The 15,554-nt window shown below is 53.1% G+C and overlaps 1 protein-coding gene across 1 annotated transcript in view; it reads left to right on the top strand.

Moving 5' to 3' along the window:
• The window catches only part of PDE2A (phosphodiesterase 2A), an 87,672-nt gene extending 81,888 nt beyond the window's left edge, over positions 1 to 5,784 (top strand). Inside the window, 12 exon segments of the mRNA XM_036426871.2 lie at positions 50 to 172; positions 611 to 681; positions 908 to 1,030; positions 1,378 to 1,465; positions 1,657 to 1,704; positions 2,731 to 2,805; positions 2,953 to 3,052; positions 3,275 to 3,387; positions 3,788 to 3,826; positions 3,943 to 4,049; positions 4,366 to 4,552; positions 4,554 to 5,784. Coding sequence (XP_036282764.2) covers positions 50 to 172; positions 611 to 681; positions 908 to 1,030; positions 1,378 to 1,465; positions 1,657 to 1,704; positions 2,731 to 2,805; positions 2,953 to 3,052; positions 3,275 to 3,387; positions 3,788 to 3,826; positions 3,943 to 4,049; positions 4,366 to 4,552; positions 4,554 to 4,577 — 1,098 coding nt within the window. The 3' untranslated portion in view covers positions 4,578 to 5,784.
• Positions 5,785 to 15,554: the final 9,770 nt, after the last annotated feature.

The following is a 15,554-nucleotide window of genomic DNA, read 5'->3' as shown; positions in this document are numbered from 1 at the left end:
TGGGGACACTCCGGGTGAGGGGCCTAATATACTGGCTTGTCCCCTGTAGGTCTCTGATGACGAATACACCAAACTGCTGCATGACGGCATCCAGCCTGTGGCTTCCATTGACTCTAACTTTGCCCGTTTCACCTACACCCCTCGCTCTCTTCCTGAGGATGACACTTCCATGGTGAGCCTCCCCCTCCCCCAGTGAGGCAGAGGGTGTACAGGCAGAGGTTTACCTTTAATGGACACAGGAACTTCCCTGGCAAGACAGAGTCATCAAGGAAGCCTATAGTCTCCCTTAGAGAGGGAATGGGCATGTGGTCTGCCAGCGTGGGCCCCGGGGCCTGCCCAGAGGCCAGGGGCTGGCAGGGTGATTGGCAGAGATTACTCTCAGGGTTGGCATCTCACTCCCTGTGTTTCTAAGACTTTAAGAGAGCAGGGTTCCAAGAGTTCTCAGATACCATATTTTTGTTTTTGGCTCTGAGAAAGCTTGGTGCTGCTAGTTCGTGGTTCTAAACATCTAAGACTCCAGCACCATTGTGTAGGCTTCAAGAAGGGCCAAGGCAGGAGCCCTGTCTTGAAACTGACAGTCCCTCTGTCCCCTCCCTTCTGCCCTCTGCAGGCCATCCTCAGCATGCTCCAGGACATGAATTTCATCAGCAACTATAAGATTGACTGCCCGACACTGGCCCGGTGTGTGCCCCAGCCCTGCCTTCCTCTGTCCTCAGCTCTCACACCCACTGCCCCCAGCCTCCTGGGAAGGGGTCTCTCTGCAACAACTCGGGGAGACTCAGTCGTGTGGGAGCGGGCAGGCTCCATGAGCGAGAGGCAATTCCTAGACATTGGGACCGAGAGGAGAGGGAAGGACCGGGGAAGGGCAGAGCCTGAGGCCCCTCTGCTGCCCTCTCCCCTCCCCCAGGTTCTGTCTGATGGTGAAGAAGGGCTACCGGGACCCACCCTACCACAACTGGATGCACGCCTTCTCTGTCTCTCACTTCTGCTACCTGCTCTACAAGAACCTGGAGCTCACCAACTACCTCGAGTGAGTGGCTGCCCCTCTCCCATCTGAGCCGCTGGGATTCCCTTCCTCCGGGCAGGGAAACACCTTCTATGTGTCAGGCACTTTACATGCACCGTCTGAGGGGACCCTCTGAACAGTCCGCTGAGGGGTTCATAGCCCCGTTTTCCTGGCCAGACTTGTTCGCAGTCACAATCCCAGGGGATGATGGGCTTGACAAGCTCCAAACCAGGGCTTCTTTCCAGGAGGGAACACGGGTGTCCTGAGCTCTCGTCCTGGAGGCTCCTGCACATCTCAGCGAGCTGTCCCTCCTCTGAGTTTCTGGGGAGGAAGCTGTGTCTGGACCTCTCTCCTCTTTGTCTCCCAATCAGGGACATCGAGATCTTTGCCTTGTTTGTTTCCTGCATGTGTCACGACCTGGACCACAGAGGCACAAACAACTCCTTCCAGGTGGCCTCGGTGAGATCCCGCCCTCCTCACGGTGGAGGGGTGCCTGGGAGAGTTACTTCCCAGCCTGAGGAGAGGTGGGAGCTGGTGGGACCAGGAGCCTGAGGCTCTCCTAGGCTTTGTGCTGGGCTCTGAGAGGGGGAGGGAGGGGCGGCACTTGGATCTGGATGTGAAGAGTGATGGAGTTTTCCCGGCTTTTCCAGAAATCAGTGCTGGCTGCGCTCTACAGCTCCGAGGGCTCTGTCATGGAGGTACCACCTTTTCCCCCAGCCCCTACCTCCCATGCCCTCACCTCATTCCCTCTCCTTCTCTTCCTCCTCCTCCTCCTCCTCCGAAGGTGGTGATGTGCAGTTACACTGTGACCCAGCTCCTGTTCCCACGCCCTGCTTTTCAGGCAGGCGGTGAGCACTGCAGCCTTCCCCCAGGCGTGTCTGGTTCACTTTCCTGGATGGGCTTGGCGGGGTGCAGGTGTGCATGGGTGTGCGAGTCAGACTGCAGGTTCTGCTGGAGCCCAGGTTTCCAGAAAGAGGATTTGTATTTAGCACGATTCTCTCTGCATGCCTGGGAACAACCCGTACAAACCCTCCCCACCAAGCCCGGGAGGGGTGCTCATCTCACTCAGCTCTCCCTTAGATTATTTGGTTTTGGCCTACACCCCTCCCCACCACCCAGATGGGGGCTCCTTGGGGTAGAAACAACATCTGAGACAGCTCTGAGTGCCCTGCGCTTGGCACAGAGTGGGAGCCCAACTCCCAAGGTGCCCCCCACTACACTCTGCAGAGACTGCGCCTGCTCGCACACCCCCCAGAGATGAGGGGCTCACTCCCTGCCTCTGCCCTTCGCGCCCTGGCTGAGCCTCCTCCTCCTCCTCCTCCTCCGACTGACAGCCCTTCCGGGTCTGGAGGCAGAGGCCTTGCCCTGGCCTCATCCCCACCTTTGCTTGTCGGCAGACACATGCCAGCTGCGTGGATTGGTGTCTAGGGCTCCAAGGGATCCTTTCAGAGCGGTTCCAGCTTGAGAGGCCCTCCGCGTTCTGCGTTGTGCCCCTTCATGAGACAGCTGGGGAATCTGGGCCTCGGAGTCCGAGAGGGCCTTGCCCTGGTCACACCAAGGGTGGAAACAGTGCCCAGAAAGGGAACTAGGGCCTGACTCCCTGTTTCTGCCTGCTCTGCTCTCCTGGGGGCCAGGGCTGGGCTGGGCCCACTCCCTCTTTGGGGGTCAATGGTGAGGGAGTCCCCTGCTCCATCCAAGCCCCATCACTCCTCTCCCCCCCCCAGAGGCACCACTTCGCTCAGGCCATCGCCATCCTCAACACCCACGGCTGCAACATCTTCGACCACTTCTCCCGGAAGGTGACGGGGCCGGGTGGGAGTCAGGGGGTGGGAGCCAGGAGTTGGCTCAAAACAGGAGAAGGGGACGATGGGTGGAGGCTCCTCAAGGCCAGGAACCGGGTGGGGGTGTCTGGCAGGAGGCCGAGACACCTCCCTCCCGGCACCCAGGACTATCAGCGCATGCTGGACCTGATGCGGGACATCATCCTGGCCACGGACCTGGCCCACCACCTGCGCATCTTCAAGGACCTCCAGAAGATGGCTGAAGGTGCCTGCCTCTAGGCCTGGCCCTTGGGGTTGGGGAGGAACTGCTGAGGGGAATTTGCCTGGAGAGCATCCCCAAGAGTTTAGACCCATCCCTTCCAGTATCCACCACCAGGCAGACCCAGCCCCAGCCTCCTGGCTCCCATCCAGGATGCCACATTCCCTGGACCACTGGGGTGGGGCCTGGGGGAGCACCAGGAGGCTGACCCCACCCTCTTCCCAACAGTGGGCTACGATCGAAACAATAAGCAGCACCACAGCCTCCTCCTCTGCCTCCTTATGACCTCCTGTGACCTCTCTGACCAGACCAAGGGCTGGAAGACCACAAGGAAGATTGCAGTAAGGGTCGCCCCTCCCTGGGAAGATGCAGACTTCAAATGCTGCCTGGCTCAGGGTGGCTCCTGCACCTGAGCACCCTTTCTGTGCTGAGCTTAGCCTGGCCTTCTTTTGGGGAAATGAAAAAAACCTAAACCACCTTAGGGTGACAGATGGAGCGATTCAGAGAGGGGCATGGACTTGGCCAGGGCCACCCAGCAAGTCAGTGGCTGGTGGTAGGTGGTCCAGAACCCAGCCATTCCTCCCCACCTGGGGCCATCCACCTGACTCGCTGGGACGGTAAGGACAGGCCCTGAGGTGGAGCTGAGGGAGGCCTCAGTTTGCCTCCTTGGGAATGGGCTGTAGAGGAGCTTGCGTGGATAGATCCCACTCACAGGATGTAATGAGAGTTTTGGCCTTTCAGGAGCTGATCTACAAAGAGTTCTTCTCCCAGGGAGACTTGGTATGTGGGGAATGACCTCAGGGTGTCCAGGTTGTGGGTGGGTTCCTGGCCTGGGGCTGGGGGGTGGGGTGGTCTGGGTTAGCCCCATCCTGGCCTGATAACTTGTTTGCCTGCAGGAGAAGGCCATGGGCAACAGGCCAATGGAGATGATGGACCGTGAGAAGGCCTACATCCCCGAGCTGCAGATCAGCTTCATGGAGCACATCGCAATGCCCATCTACAAGTGAGGGAGCTCCTGGGGACCCCTGGGGACTCTGCACAGAGAGGATGGGGTGGGGCGTGGCTGTCTATGGCCACCATAGCAGACACAGGTACTGAGCTGAGCAAGGCCCAGCTTCACTGACCCACCCGCTGCCTCTGAGCACCACAGTCTCCTGTTTTACCCCTAAATGGGGCCTTTTCTTCATCCTTTATCCCCTGTGGGAAGAGACCATCATGCGTCACACTCTTATGGAAATTCTACCTGTGGTATAGCCCTAATCTTTCCTCCTGCCACTATCTGACTTCTGACCTTTAACCCTGCCCCTGTGCACCCCCAGGCTGCTGCAGGACCTGTTCCCCAAAGCAGCAGAGCTGTACGAACGCGTGGCCTCTAACCGGGAGCACTGGACCAAGGTGTCACACAAATTCACCATCCGAGGCCTCCCGAGCGACAACTCGCTGGACTTCCTGGACGAGGAGTATGAGGTGTCTGACCTGGATGGCCCTCGGGGCCCTGTCAATGGTTTGTTGCAGCCTTGACACTGAGTGAGCCGCTCCCAGGGCCCTTCCTCGCCCAGGTCTCCTCCTACAAACCCTCCACTGGCCGGGCCAGATGCCCTGGCACCAGAGCCACGGGTCCTGGGTTCTAGGCCAGAACTTCCCATTCGACCTGGGCAAGCATTGACCTTCTGGGCCTCAGTGTTTTTATCTGTTTAATGGAAGCAAGACTTCCAGCCTCACCAAGACTTTGTCCCTTGTCCTCTGAGAGTGTGGGGATGGCCCTCGAGCAGTGGGCCCTGCTCTGCACCTCTGATCACACCGTGGCAAGTCCTCCCTAAGCCATTCCTCCCCCTGAGGCAGCCTGAATGGTTCCTCCTGGGCCCCAGTCTTGCTTTACCAGATTCGTACCCTTTTTCCCTCTCCAGGATCCTCTTGCAAGAAGGTGGGACATCTTGATGGGGCAGAGGGTGGGTCTTAGAATCATTCATTAGCTCTGCTGGAGGACTAGAACTAGCCACAGGTGCCTCTGAGGACTGCCACTGTCCTTACGGTGAGGATGGGGTCCTCGGGGAGATGGACGCAGATCCCATGAGGAAGAGGCCAGAGGGGCACTCAGTGCTCTGCGGAGGAAGGGCTCAGGAAGAAAGCAGGATGGGAACAATGGGCAGGAAGGATCCCTGGGCTGGGAGACCGGCCCCTGTTGAGTCAGCAGTGCTTCCTCCTGGTTGTGTGACCCTGGGCAAGTCCCTTCCCCTTTCTGGGTAAAAAAAAAAAAAAAAAAAAAAAAAAAAAGGAGGTGAAGACAATCTGTCCTCTGAGACCCCTTTTAGATAAAAAATTCCATAGCTCTTTGGAGTCCTAGGAGAGGCCATAGAATGCCCCTAACACCCTAGGGCAGATAGGAGTGGCCCTTGAGTGTACCTCCTCAGCCTGAGTCCCTCCCCCATCCCTGCAGCCAGAGAGGGACCTGGCTCAGCCCTGGCAGGGTGTCTCTCCTCTTCAAGGCCATATCCACCCATGCTCCAGGGCTTGGGAGACCCCGTAGGGCCAGGCCTCCCGGGTCAGCCCGGCAGCTTCTCCCTTCTCCTTTGTTCTGTATGTGTGGTGGGGTGGGGGGGAGGGGGGCCACCTGCCTTACCTATTTGGAGTTGCCTTTAGAGAGACGTGTTTTTTTTAGGACTTTGTGCAACTGTTGTATATGGTCCCGTGGGCTGACCGCTTTGTACATGAGAATAAATCTATTTCTTTTTACCACAGAGCCTGCCTGCTTCTCTGGCCCCACAGCTTGTGACGGTTTGGAGTCTGCCCCTCTGGGCTGAATGGCCCCAGGGCTCTAGCCTTCCCTGAGGGGCTTGGGCTCCAGGCCCCTCCCTGCCCAGCCTCTGCTCTGGGCTCCCCCAGTCTGATTCTGTCCTCTTACAGGGCCCCGTCTCCCCAGTGGGGCCCAGGGTGGGTGGTAGCCAGTTCCTGGCCCAAGGCTGACAGGGACGGCTATTCTGAGGCCAGCTGCAGTGTGGACCGGCATCCGTGCTCCTCTTGTGTGACCCTCCAGCCCCGAATGTGTCTGCATGTCCCTCTTCCACGGCCTTTGGGCAAAGGGGAAGCAGAACCTGGGTGCACATCCTGGGCCTTAATCGCCTCCCTGCATCTGATGTCTGTGCTCAGCCTTGAGGCCATGTAATCCCACCGCTCCTGGCCACCAAATCCAGTGCACAGCTCCCACGCACGTCCTCCCGCACGCATGCAGGCAGGACCGTGCACTGAGGCCTAGAGCTAACTCTCTGCTTGTCCCTGACCTAGAGGGTCTAGCAGCCTGATAGGGGAAAAATAGATCCAAGCTCAGATTCAGGCCATGACAACCCTAGGGGACACGTGACCACGGCTCCAGGCAGGATCATCACCCTGAGAAGAACCACAGCGAGGCTTGGAAGATAAGCAGGTGTAATTTTCCTGGGGGTGAAAGGGGGAGGGCGGGCACTCCTGGCAGCAGAAATTGCTCATACAAAGGCTCAGAGAAGAGGAGCCACACAGGGAATGCAGAGATGGAGGGAAATATAGGGCCAGACCAGGGAAGGCCTTGAATGGCAGGCTGTGGAGTTTGGGGCAGTGGGGAGCCAGAGAAAGGTTGTCAGTACAAGAGAGCTTGGGCAGGGCAGGGATCATTCTAGGGCTGTCTTCTGTGCCCTGGGCTGGGCGAGAGGGAGAGGAATTCAAGACACGTGGGATTGGCAGAACGTGGTGATCAATTGCTTGGGGGTGGGGGCAGAGGTAGGCCTGGGAGGTACTCCAGAAGGTGGGTCTATGCGGCCTCAGTCACCAGCTGCCAGGTGTTGGGTGGAGCCTCTGGCCGGAGGGAGCTCCCCGGGGAGGGGAGCGGGGCGGCCAGGAGGCGGGTCCGGACGGGAGGTGGGAGGCGGGGCCTGGCATTGGGCGCGACCGTCGGGCGCGACCGCAGGCTCGAGGGACTGCGGGATGGACGGCAGGACAGACTGCTGGAGGAAGACGGAAGTGCGGTGCTTCTGCACAGAGCCGGTGGGCAGCCCTCACCAGGTCAGAGAACATGAGGCTTGGCCCCATGTACTGCCTTCCCAATTTAACGGTTTCATTTTACATAAAAACTCACCATGATTCTGGGGCGTGGCTACTATCGCCGCATCCTGTAGCCACGTAGCGTGAGGTTCAGGGAGGTTAGGCTGGCGTGTGCACCCTCCTGCATGACTCCCATGCAAGCAAGGGCTTACTCCCGGGAAGGAGGTTCAGGACAGGGTCTCTGTCTCAGTCTCTGCGGGACTGTCTGGGACGCAGGAATGGTGAGCAAGTGGATGGAGGCGCCAGAGAGGGATCTGGGGTCGGTCAAGTGTGCATGTCTTGAAGGGGGCCGACAGGGAGGTAAGGGGTGAAGAGGTTGGGGCGTACAGTGCAGTCCTTAGCCACCAGGTGGCGCCCAACTCCTGTCCTCACCTCTCCAGAGGTGGAGACGCGTGTGTAAGGCGTGCTGTGGGGCTCACCCCCTCTCCTACTCAAACACAGAGGCCTTCTTACCCAGACACAGGCCTGCCTTCTCTTTTACACACAGATGCACTCCTTATGCAGACTCTGCACAGTGTACTCAGGATACATTCTACACAGACTCCACGGAGAAAATGGAAAATGTTTCACAGGGATCTCCAGCCCCTTTAGCTGCTCTCTGAGCAGGACTGAGGTCCACCAGTTCTCCCCAAATGAGACCCCAGGTCCCACGGGTTTGCCTCCCTGCTGAGTGGCCTCTCCCCGCAGAAGGATCCCTGGGGAAGGCAGCACCAGCCTTGTGATCTGTTTTGGCATGAAATTACTAGGAGAGGGCTTGGTAAAGCTTGGTCCTGTGCATGTGAGGCAGCAGGAGACACAGACAGCAGGGGGGAGCTGAATGTGAAGGGGCATCAGGAGGGGGCTGGGCCGAAGTTTGGATGGGAGGACTGGGACAGATGAGGGCATGGCTGATAGACTAGAGAAGCAGGTGGGAGGGTGGAGTGGGGGTTGCCAGGGTTGTGCCCAAGGTCTTACTGTCCTTCCTTGCTGCTCAGTCTCCCAGGGCCCAAGCTCATTGAAATGGGTGACTTAAGTCTGGGGGTGGGTGGGGTCTAGAGGTGTGTAGGGGAAGCCAGCTAAGGATCATTGACTGCTATCCAGTGCCTTGAAAATGTTTATCTTATATCCATGTATGAATATTTGAATATTAATATTTTTTTGCCATTAGAAAGAATGATCCATGAATATTCATATATATTATATTGTATGAATATCCGTTTCTGTTTCTATTGATGTATATCTTCAAGCTTCCATCTGGGACCATTCGTTTCTATGTGAAAATACCTTTGCAGTATTTCCTTTTGTGCAGGTCTGCTGCTGCTGAATTCTCCTGGTTTTTATTAGTTTGAAAACATCTTTGTTTCCCCTTTATTCTTGAATGTTTTGGGAGCAAATGAATTCTAGGTTAGAAAGGGTTCTCTCCTCGTACTTGGAAGATAACATTCTGTCCTCTTTTTACTTCCGTGATTTCTGATGAGAAGTCTGCTGTCAGTCTTGTCATTGCTCCTTTGAAAGTAATGCATCTCTTTCTCTGGCTGCTGTTAAGATCTTATCTGCTTTTGGTTTTTCAGCAGTTTTATCACGACGTGTTTAGGTATGGATTTCTTAGTATTTATCCTGCTTGTTATTCATACCGTGTCTTGACTCTGTGGTGATTTTTCCCTCTCCTCATTTCAATCTTTATTAAATATAGATAAGCATACTTCCTATATCCCCTCAGCATGCTAAGAAATTTCTACAAAATGTTACTGAAATCTTGTGATAACAAGAGAGAAATAGTGCTGCAGAGATGGGATATATATAAAGAGAATATATATATATATATATATATATATATATATATATATATTTCTCATCTGAGGATATTTTTCCATTGATTTTTAGACGGAGGGAAAGATAGCAAGAAATATCAATGTGAGGAAAACACATCAGTTGGTTGCCTCCTTCACAAGCCCCAACCAGGGCCCAGGCAGGCAGAGGTGGGAGCCTGCAACCAAGGTACGTGTCCTTGGCTGGAATCAAACCTGGGACCCTTTGGTTAGCAGGCTGAGGTTCTATCCACCGAGCCAAACCAGCTAGGGCAAGATGGGGGTAATATTTTAAATCAATCACTAGATTCTCATCCTTGAGGTTCAAATTCACACCCCTCCTCGGGAGAGGAGAAGGATCACCAGACGTGGTCTCTCTCCTTCGCTCTGTTCCATAACCAAGGATTACCCTTGGCCAGAGGTCCCTACCTGGAATCAACACTTTCCAACCTCTGTCTGGTGGCTGATAAGAGGGGAAAACGACTTTTTATCTGTCTCTGTGGTTTATTTTGTCTCTCAGTAAACACGTATTCATGCATAATAATTTAGTATTTCATTGTTTAGAAATTCGCCATTTCAGAATAGGGTTTTGGATTTACCATCGAAGGGATTCCCTTCAGGACAGTAAGTAGATCTCTGAGTGCTGAGTCCTAACACAACAGGTTGAAGAACAGCCAGTGGACAGCCAGGGTTTCTCTGTCCTGGCAGAATTCTTACTCTTTGCTTTGACCATTAGGCTTCAAGTACGTCAGTATGAGGTGTTAGGGAGGCATCAGGGAGCACCCTTCACACTGGTATCTCTGTCTCTACCAGAGCATTTGCTGTGTCAGTGGTGAACCAAAATGGAAGCACTTTTGTTCCTGGCCTGGGACACCATGCTCACCAGTCTTTGCAGCCGGGTGAACCCTCTGTGATCTGACCCAGCTCACTGGTTCATGTATATTTCCTGATTTCTAGATACAAGCATCTAATTGCCCGATCCCTGTAGACTGCCTCTCTGTGTTATAGAGGCTGGGAATGGAAGTAACATTTCCCATGCTCCACTGCAGCTGGGGTTTCGCATGTAACCTGGGCTCCATGTGGAAGGCGACCCGGGGAGACCTGGAGGTGGAAGCACACGATGGGCATGATGACCGCAGGCAAGAAGGCAATATCGCCTGGGAAGCAGCTATGGTGGAGCTGTCTGGGTGTTCCAGGGACACCCAAGACAGAGCTTCTAAGAGTCAGCCCCTCACATAGGTGCCCAGCAACAGATGACGGCATGGTAATTTTCCATTAGAAAACTCCCTAGTGATGGGGCATTTTGTCTGGCATTTTGTCCCTGACCTTCAGCTGTGTAGCCCTGAGCCTGATTCTTTTCTCCTTCTTTTACCGAAACCTGTGTAGACTATGGCTTGTATAGCTAACCTCAACTAATAGTTCTCCTGAAACACTGATCCCATTGCCCAACATCCCCCAATAAAATGTAAGCTCCCTGAGAGGACAGACTAAGTCTGGCTTATTTCTATATCCTTCATACTTAGCACAGAGCCTAAGACAGAGAAGGCACTCAGCAAAAATGTATTAACTGCTAAATGAAATGTTAGTTGTTACAGTATAAATCCAACCCAGCCTGGCCGGTGTGGCTCAGTGGTTGAGTGTCGACCCATGAACCAGGAGGTCACGGTTCAGTTCCTGGTCAGGGCACGTGCTCACCTTGTGGGCTCAATTCCCAGTAAGGGGCATACTAAGGCCACAGATAGAAGGTTGTCATCATCGATGTTTCTATGTCTCTCTTTTCCCCTCTCCCGTCCTCCCTCTGAAATCAATAAAAACATACTTTGAAAAAAAGTTAAATCCAATCAGGGGCCTCTATCCTCCGAGGAGATACTGCATATCTGGAGTATCTCAGCAGTGATCATGGACATGCAATTGTTGCCTCATTCAGCTAGAGAAAATAGTCTGCTCAGTAAAACCAGGTCTGCGTGACGAACCGTCAGGCCTCCCACCAGAGGAAATCATGTTCACAGTGGAATCATGCTTGCGTGACCAGTGTGGAACATCATTGAAAACCTTCCAGAACTCCGGCTGGCAGGTTCCAGGATGCAAAATCATATTCACCTTGAGGGGACATAGGAAAGTAGGGCAGAGAAAAATAACCACGTTTATATTGTATCATCATCAAATAAAAAAGTTCTCCCTAAAGAAATGTCACCCAAAAACTGCCCCTAAATACTCATTTTCATCTCTTTGTGTGAGCTGGGACTGTAATATGGGCCCCAATGTTGTGTTCTCTCTTGTTTTCTCAGTTTTTCCATGACACTCTTCTAAGTTGCTAGATGGGTTTACATGGGCCCTCTGGATAGCTGGCATCTATCCCACCCAGGGAAGCAATGGTTAAGGCTGTGGTATCAGGCACCTGGATCAAGTCTCCTGCTGTGTGGCTTTGCATAAGGCACTTACTTTGCTGAGTCTTAATTTACTCATCTGGAAACTGGGAATAATGACAATCTTTCTTGCGGTGGTTGTGAGGATTCAATGCGAAGCATGAGAACCACTGTGAAAGCTGCCAGCTGTCTGCATTGCAGGCCTTCCTGAGGGTGCATTTCTGGGAATAAGGGGGCATAACTTCATCGTTGGCAAAAGCTGAGGGCTCCGAGGAGCAAGCAGTCCCAGGAGGAAGCCTCGGACACAGGAAGGGCAGGTTCACAAGAGTTGGAAAGAGGTAAATGTCGGTTTGTGTACCCTAAAAGTACCGTATTTTTTGGACCATAAGACGCTCCAGACCATAAGACGCACCAGTTTTTAGAGAAGGGAAATGAAGAAAAAAAGATTCTGAAACAAATAGTGTCCTAAAATATTTTATGTGCATTAAAACCCAACATCACAGTCATAAACACATGTAATCAACCCTGTAAAGTAAACAGCAGCATTTAGAACCATTTTAGAGCCGGGCAAGCACACAGAGACCACACAGAGCCGAGCAAGTAAAAAAACTTTTTTTTTAAAGTATATGTGTAGGCTATATTTGGACCATAAGACGCAGGGGGGGGGGAAAGTGCGTCTTATGGTCCGAAAAATACGGTATATATTTTCAAGCCCTAACCCCTGGTATCTGTGAATTGACCCTGTTTGGAAATGGGATCTTTGTAGATGTGACTAAGTTGAGGTCCTTATGAAAAGAGGGAAATGTGGGCCCAGCCACACACAGGAAGGGGCCCTTTGAAGACGGAGGCAGAGACTGGAGTGAGGCTACCACAAGCGAAGCCATGCCAGTGGTCGCCAGGAACCATCAGGAGCTGGGAGACAGTCAAGGACAGGCCATCCTCTAGACTCGCAGGTGTCTTCAAACTACGGCCCGCGGGCCACATGCGGCCCGCAGAGGAGTCTGATCCGGCCCGCCAGGTTTTTTGGGCAGTGAGCGCAGCCGAGGTGTTACAGTAGGAATTAGTAGTTCATATAGTCCGGCCCTCCAGCTCTTAGTGATCTGGCCCCCACTTTAAAAAGTTTGAGGACCCCTGCTAGAGCCTTTGGGGAGAGGCTGCCACTGCCAACACAGATTTCAGGCTTCTGGCCTCCAGCGCCGCCGTGAAATGATGCATTTCTCTCGTTTGCAGTCACCCAGTTTATGGTGCTTTGTTACAGCGGCCTGAGGAAACAAACACTACAGATGAGGCCAGAGAGAGATCACATGGGACAGATGGACTGGGGGGAAGAGGGGACACAGCTGACCATCATTTTCCAGATGTGGTGTCGGGCCCAGTTGGCAGGACAGTCCAATCACTAAAGACCATCTGGACATACACACCAAAGCCTGGCCCTGTTGCCGCAAGGCGGGGCGACTCCTCAGTGCGGTCTATGATTTGTGCTCCAAACACGCCTTCCCCATCAGGCCGCAGCTAGAGTTACCTTAGACCACCTCCATCCTCAGCTCTTTCCTCTTTCCTATCCTGCTTGTCTCCCTCCTTGCAGGTTGTTTCTGACAAGCACTCCCATCCCTGTCAACCATGTGAGGCCACTACCATGTAGGGTGTTCATACCATGCTTCCCCGGGCCCAGCTGTGCTGGCTGCTAAGGGTGGTGTTGGTGCAGAGGCATGAAGGCAGGACCCCACCCCGAGGGAGTTCACAGTAACCTGGGTGAAATGTTAACTGATTAACCAACTAGTTAATTAATTAATTAAGCACACATTTATTGAAAACATCCTTTGTATTGTTCCTGGCTGAACCCTGGAAGGGCTGCAGAGCGATCAACAAAACCAGACACCAGCCCAGGACCAAACCAGAGACGGTCAGACCTGCATCACCATCATTTGTCCACCAACCAGATCTGAAATAGCATGGCTGACATGTACACATAAGGAACTATTTGACATTGAAATGGGGACTCAAAAGAACTGTTGGCCCAGAAAGGAACTCACTACAAACTGATTCATTTGCCTCTCAGCATAACCATTATGGCTTGTCTCAGTTTAGGTTCTTACAAGAGTATTTCTTAGATCACATGATCTCACACATCTAGAGGAAATGATGAACAACATAGACTGATGAACAGAAATAGACCCAGAGAAAGAGAAGCAGTGATCAGACTCTCAAACCTCAGAGGGAAAGTAGGGGAGGGTGGGGGTAAGGGGAAGAGATCAACCAAAGGACTTACGTGCATGCATATGGGCCTGGCCAGTAGCCAATGGACAACGGGGGAGGGGGCATATGTAGGGAGGGGTTTGGGATGGGAATGGGAGGATGAGGACAATTATGTGAGACCATAAAAAAACAGACACCAAGCTTATAGACTAGTTGAAGGACAGACACCAATCAAACAAACTCACAAGTGAATATGAAACTGCAACTGCGCCACCTGGGCTGTTGAGGAAAAGTAGATGGTGCTGCAAGAGCCTCTAAGGGGGGGGGGGGGGGGGGTTTGATCTGGTCGTGGTGGCCAGGGGTGTCTTACCAGGAAAAAAGCTGTCTGGGCTACGACCTGAGATGAGTAAGAATTCACCAGGCAAAGAGGGGAGGGGACAGCACGTACGAAGGTCACCCGGCAGGAAGGAGCACAAGAAGGAGGGACTTCGGGAAGAGCAGTGGGGGAAGGGGGGAGGGGGGGGAAGAATGGCTAGGACAGTATGAGGAGGCAAGCAAGGTAGGCAGTGGCCAGGCAGTGGGCTTTATCCCCAAAGGAATGAACACTAAAGGCTCTCAGTGGGCAGGCGATCTGGTCAGAAACAGACAACCACTCTGGCCACAGCGTGTAGTAGAGACAGGAGGATGGATTCAGGGGATTTGGGCAGGCCTGTTAGGGAGCTCTTGAGCAGTTCAGGTGAGGACGTGGGCCAAGGTTACAGAGGATGGAGAGAAATGCACAGAGCTGAGAGGTGCCCTGGATGGTGGGTTGGATATGCTGTGTGGGATGGGGAGAGAGGGGTTGATGGTGACTCTTAGTTTCCTGGTTTGTGCAGGTGGATATATGTTGCCATTTGCTAGAAGCGTCCCTGGAAGCAGAAAATCCTAAATTCAGGGAAAAGTTCCTGTAAATCATAATGGTTACAGGAATGTCAGTTGTTACCATCTATTCATTTTTAAAAAATATTAATAAATGGGTGCTCTGTGCTGGGCCCAGGGCGAGGTGCTGGAGGTAAAAAGGAGGGAAGTTAACATCTAAGACACAATTACACGAGGCAGTGGGGAAGACAGACGGGCATCTTGATGTCAGACAGACGTAGTTTGGTCTTGAGACCTGGCTCTACCCCTATCCACCGTATGACCTTGGGCTGATCACCTGACCTTACTGTGTCTTACAAGCATCTTTAACGTGGGATTTACATCCCTGTTACCTAGAACATTGTGTAGATGTAGTGACAATATATGTAATACCTTTAGCAAGTAATCGCTCTGCATACACAAGTTCTTAATGACAAGCTGCTGAGTTGGCTCTCTAGGCGAGGCACTGTCACATGTGAGTGTATATAACCCTCACAGCGTCAGGAGGTGAGAACTATCACTGTATCCCATTTTTGGGGGGGTAAGTTAGCCCTGCTGGTTGGCTACCCAACAGCTTTCTCCCCTCTTCCTCACTGTAAGAAAGTGGGTTTTGTTTGGGTACTCCTTATTCCACATTCAGGAAAGCTAGCCTTGCTGTAGCAGGGGGTACATCCTGCTCTGTCTAAACTAGTCCCTTCCTCTACCCAGTGACTGATTTAGGCAGTCATGTGGTCCGTTCCTAACCAGTTTTGAACTCATCTAAGTTGCCTGGGAATGTCCCGGTTTTAGCACCATTAGTGCTGAGTCCCAGAAAACCTGTCAGTCTGGGATGGTTGGTCACCTGACTAGCCACAGAGACCTGGGGAGACTTCTCCAGGGAGGTTGAGTGGAGGTGGCGGGGCATCTGGGAAAGGATTCCGTGCTAAGAACGAATGGTAAAAACATACGTGGGAGGACGCGTCTTCCTCTGCTGGATGTCCGTGTCACTGTGTGCTGTCAGAGGAGATAGCAACATGCTGCGAGGAGGAAAGAGGAAGCCCTGCACTGAGGACGTCTGTTTATCTTGGGTTAACTCCGAGTTTCTCAAAATGGTTTCAGTGTGGAATCTTCGGTTTCTTCTTGTTTTTGTGAAGCCTGATGGATATCTCCCGGATGTTCCACAGAACACAGTTTGGGAAATGGTGAGGTACC

The sequence above is a fragment of the Pipistrellus kuhlii genome, unplaced genomic scaffold (genome assembly GCF_014108245.1).
Source record: "Pipistrellus kuhlii isolate mPipKuh1 unplaced genomic scaffold, mPipKuh1.p scaffold_m20_p_9, whole genome shotgun sequence".
Classification (NCBI taxonomy): Eukaryota; Metazoa; Chordata; class Mammalia; order Chiroptera; family Vespertilionidae; genus Pipistrellus; species Pipistrellus kuhlii.
This window is presented reverse-complemented; position numbering and strand designations above follow the sequence as displayed.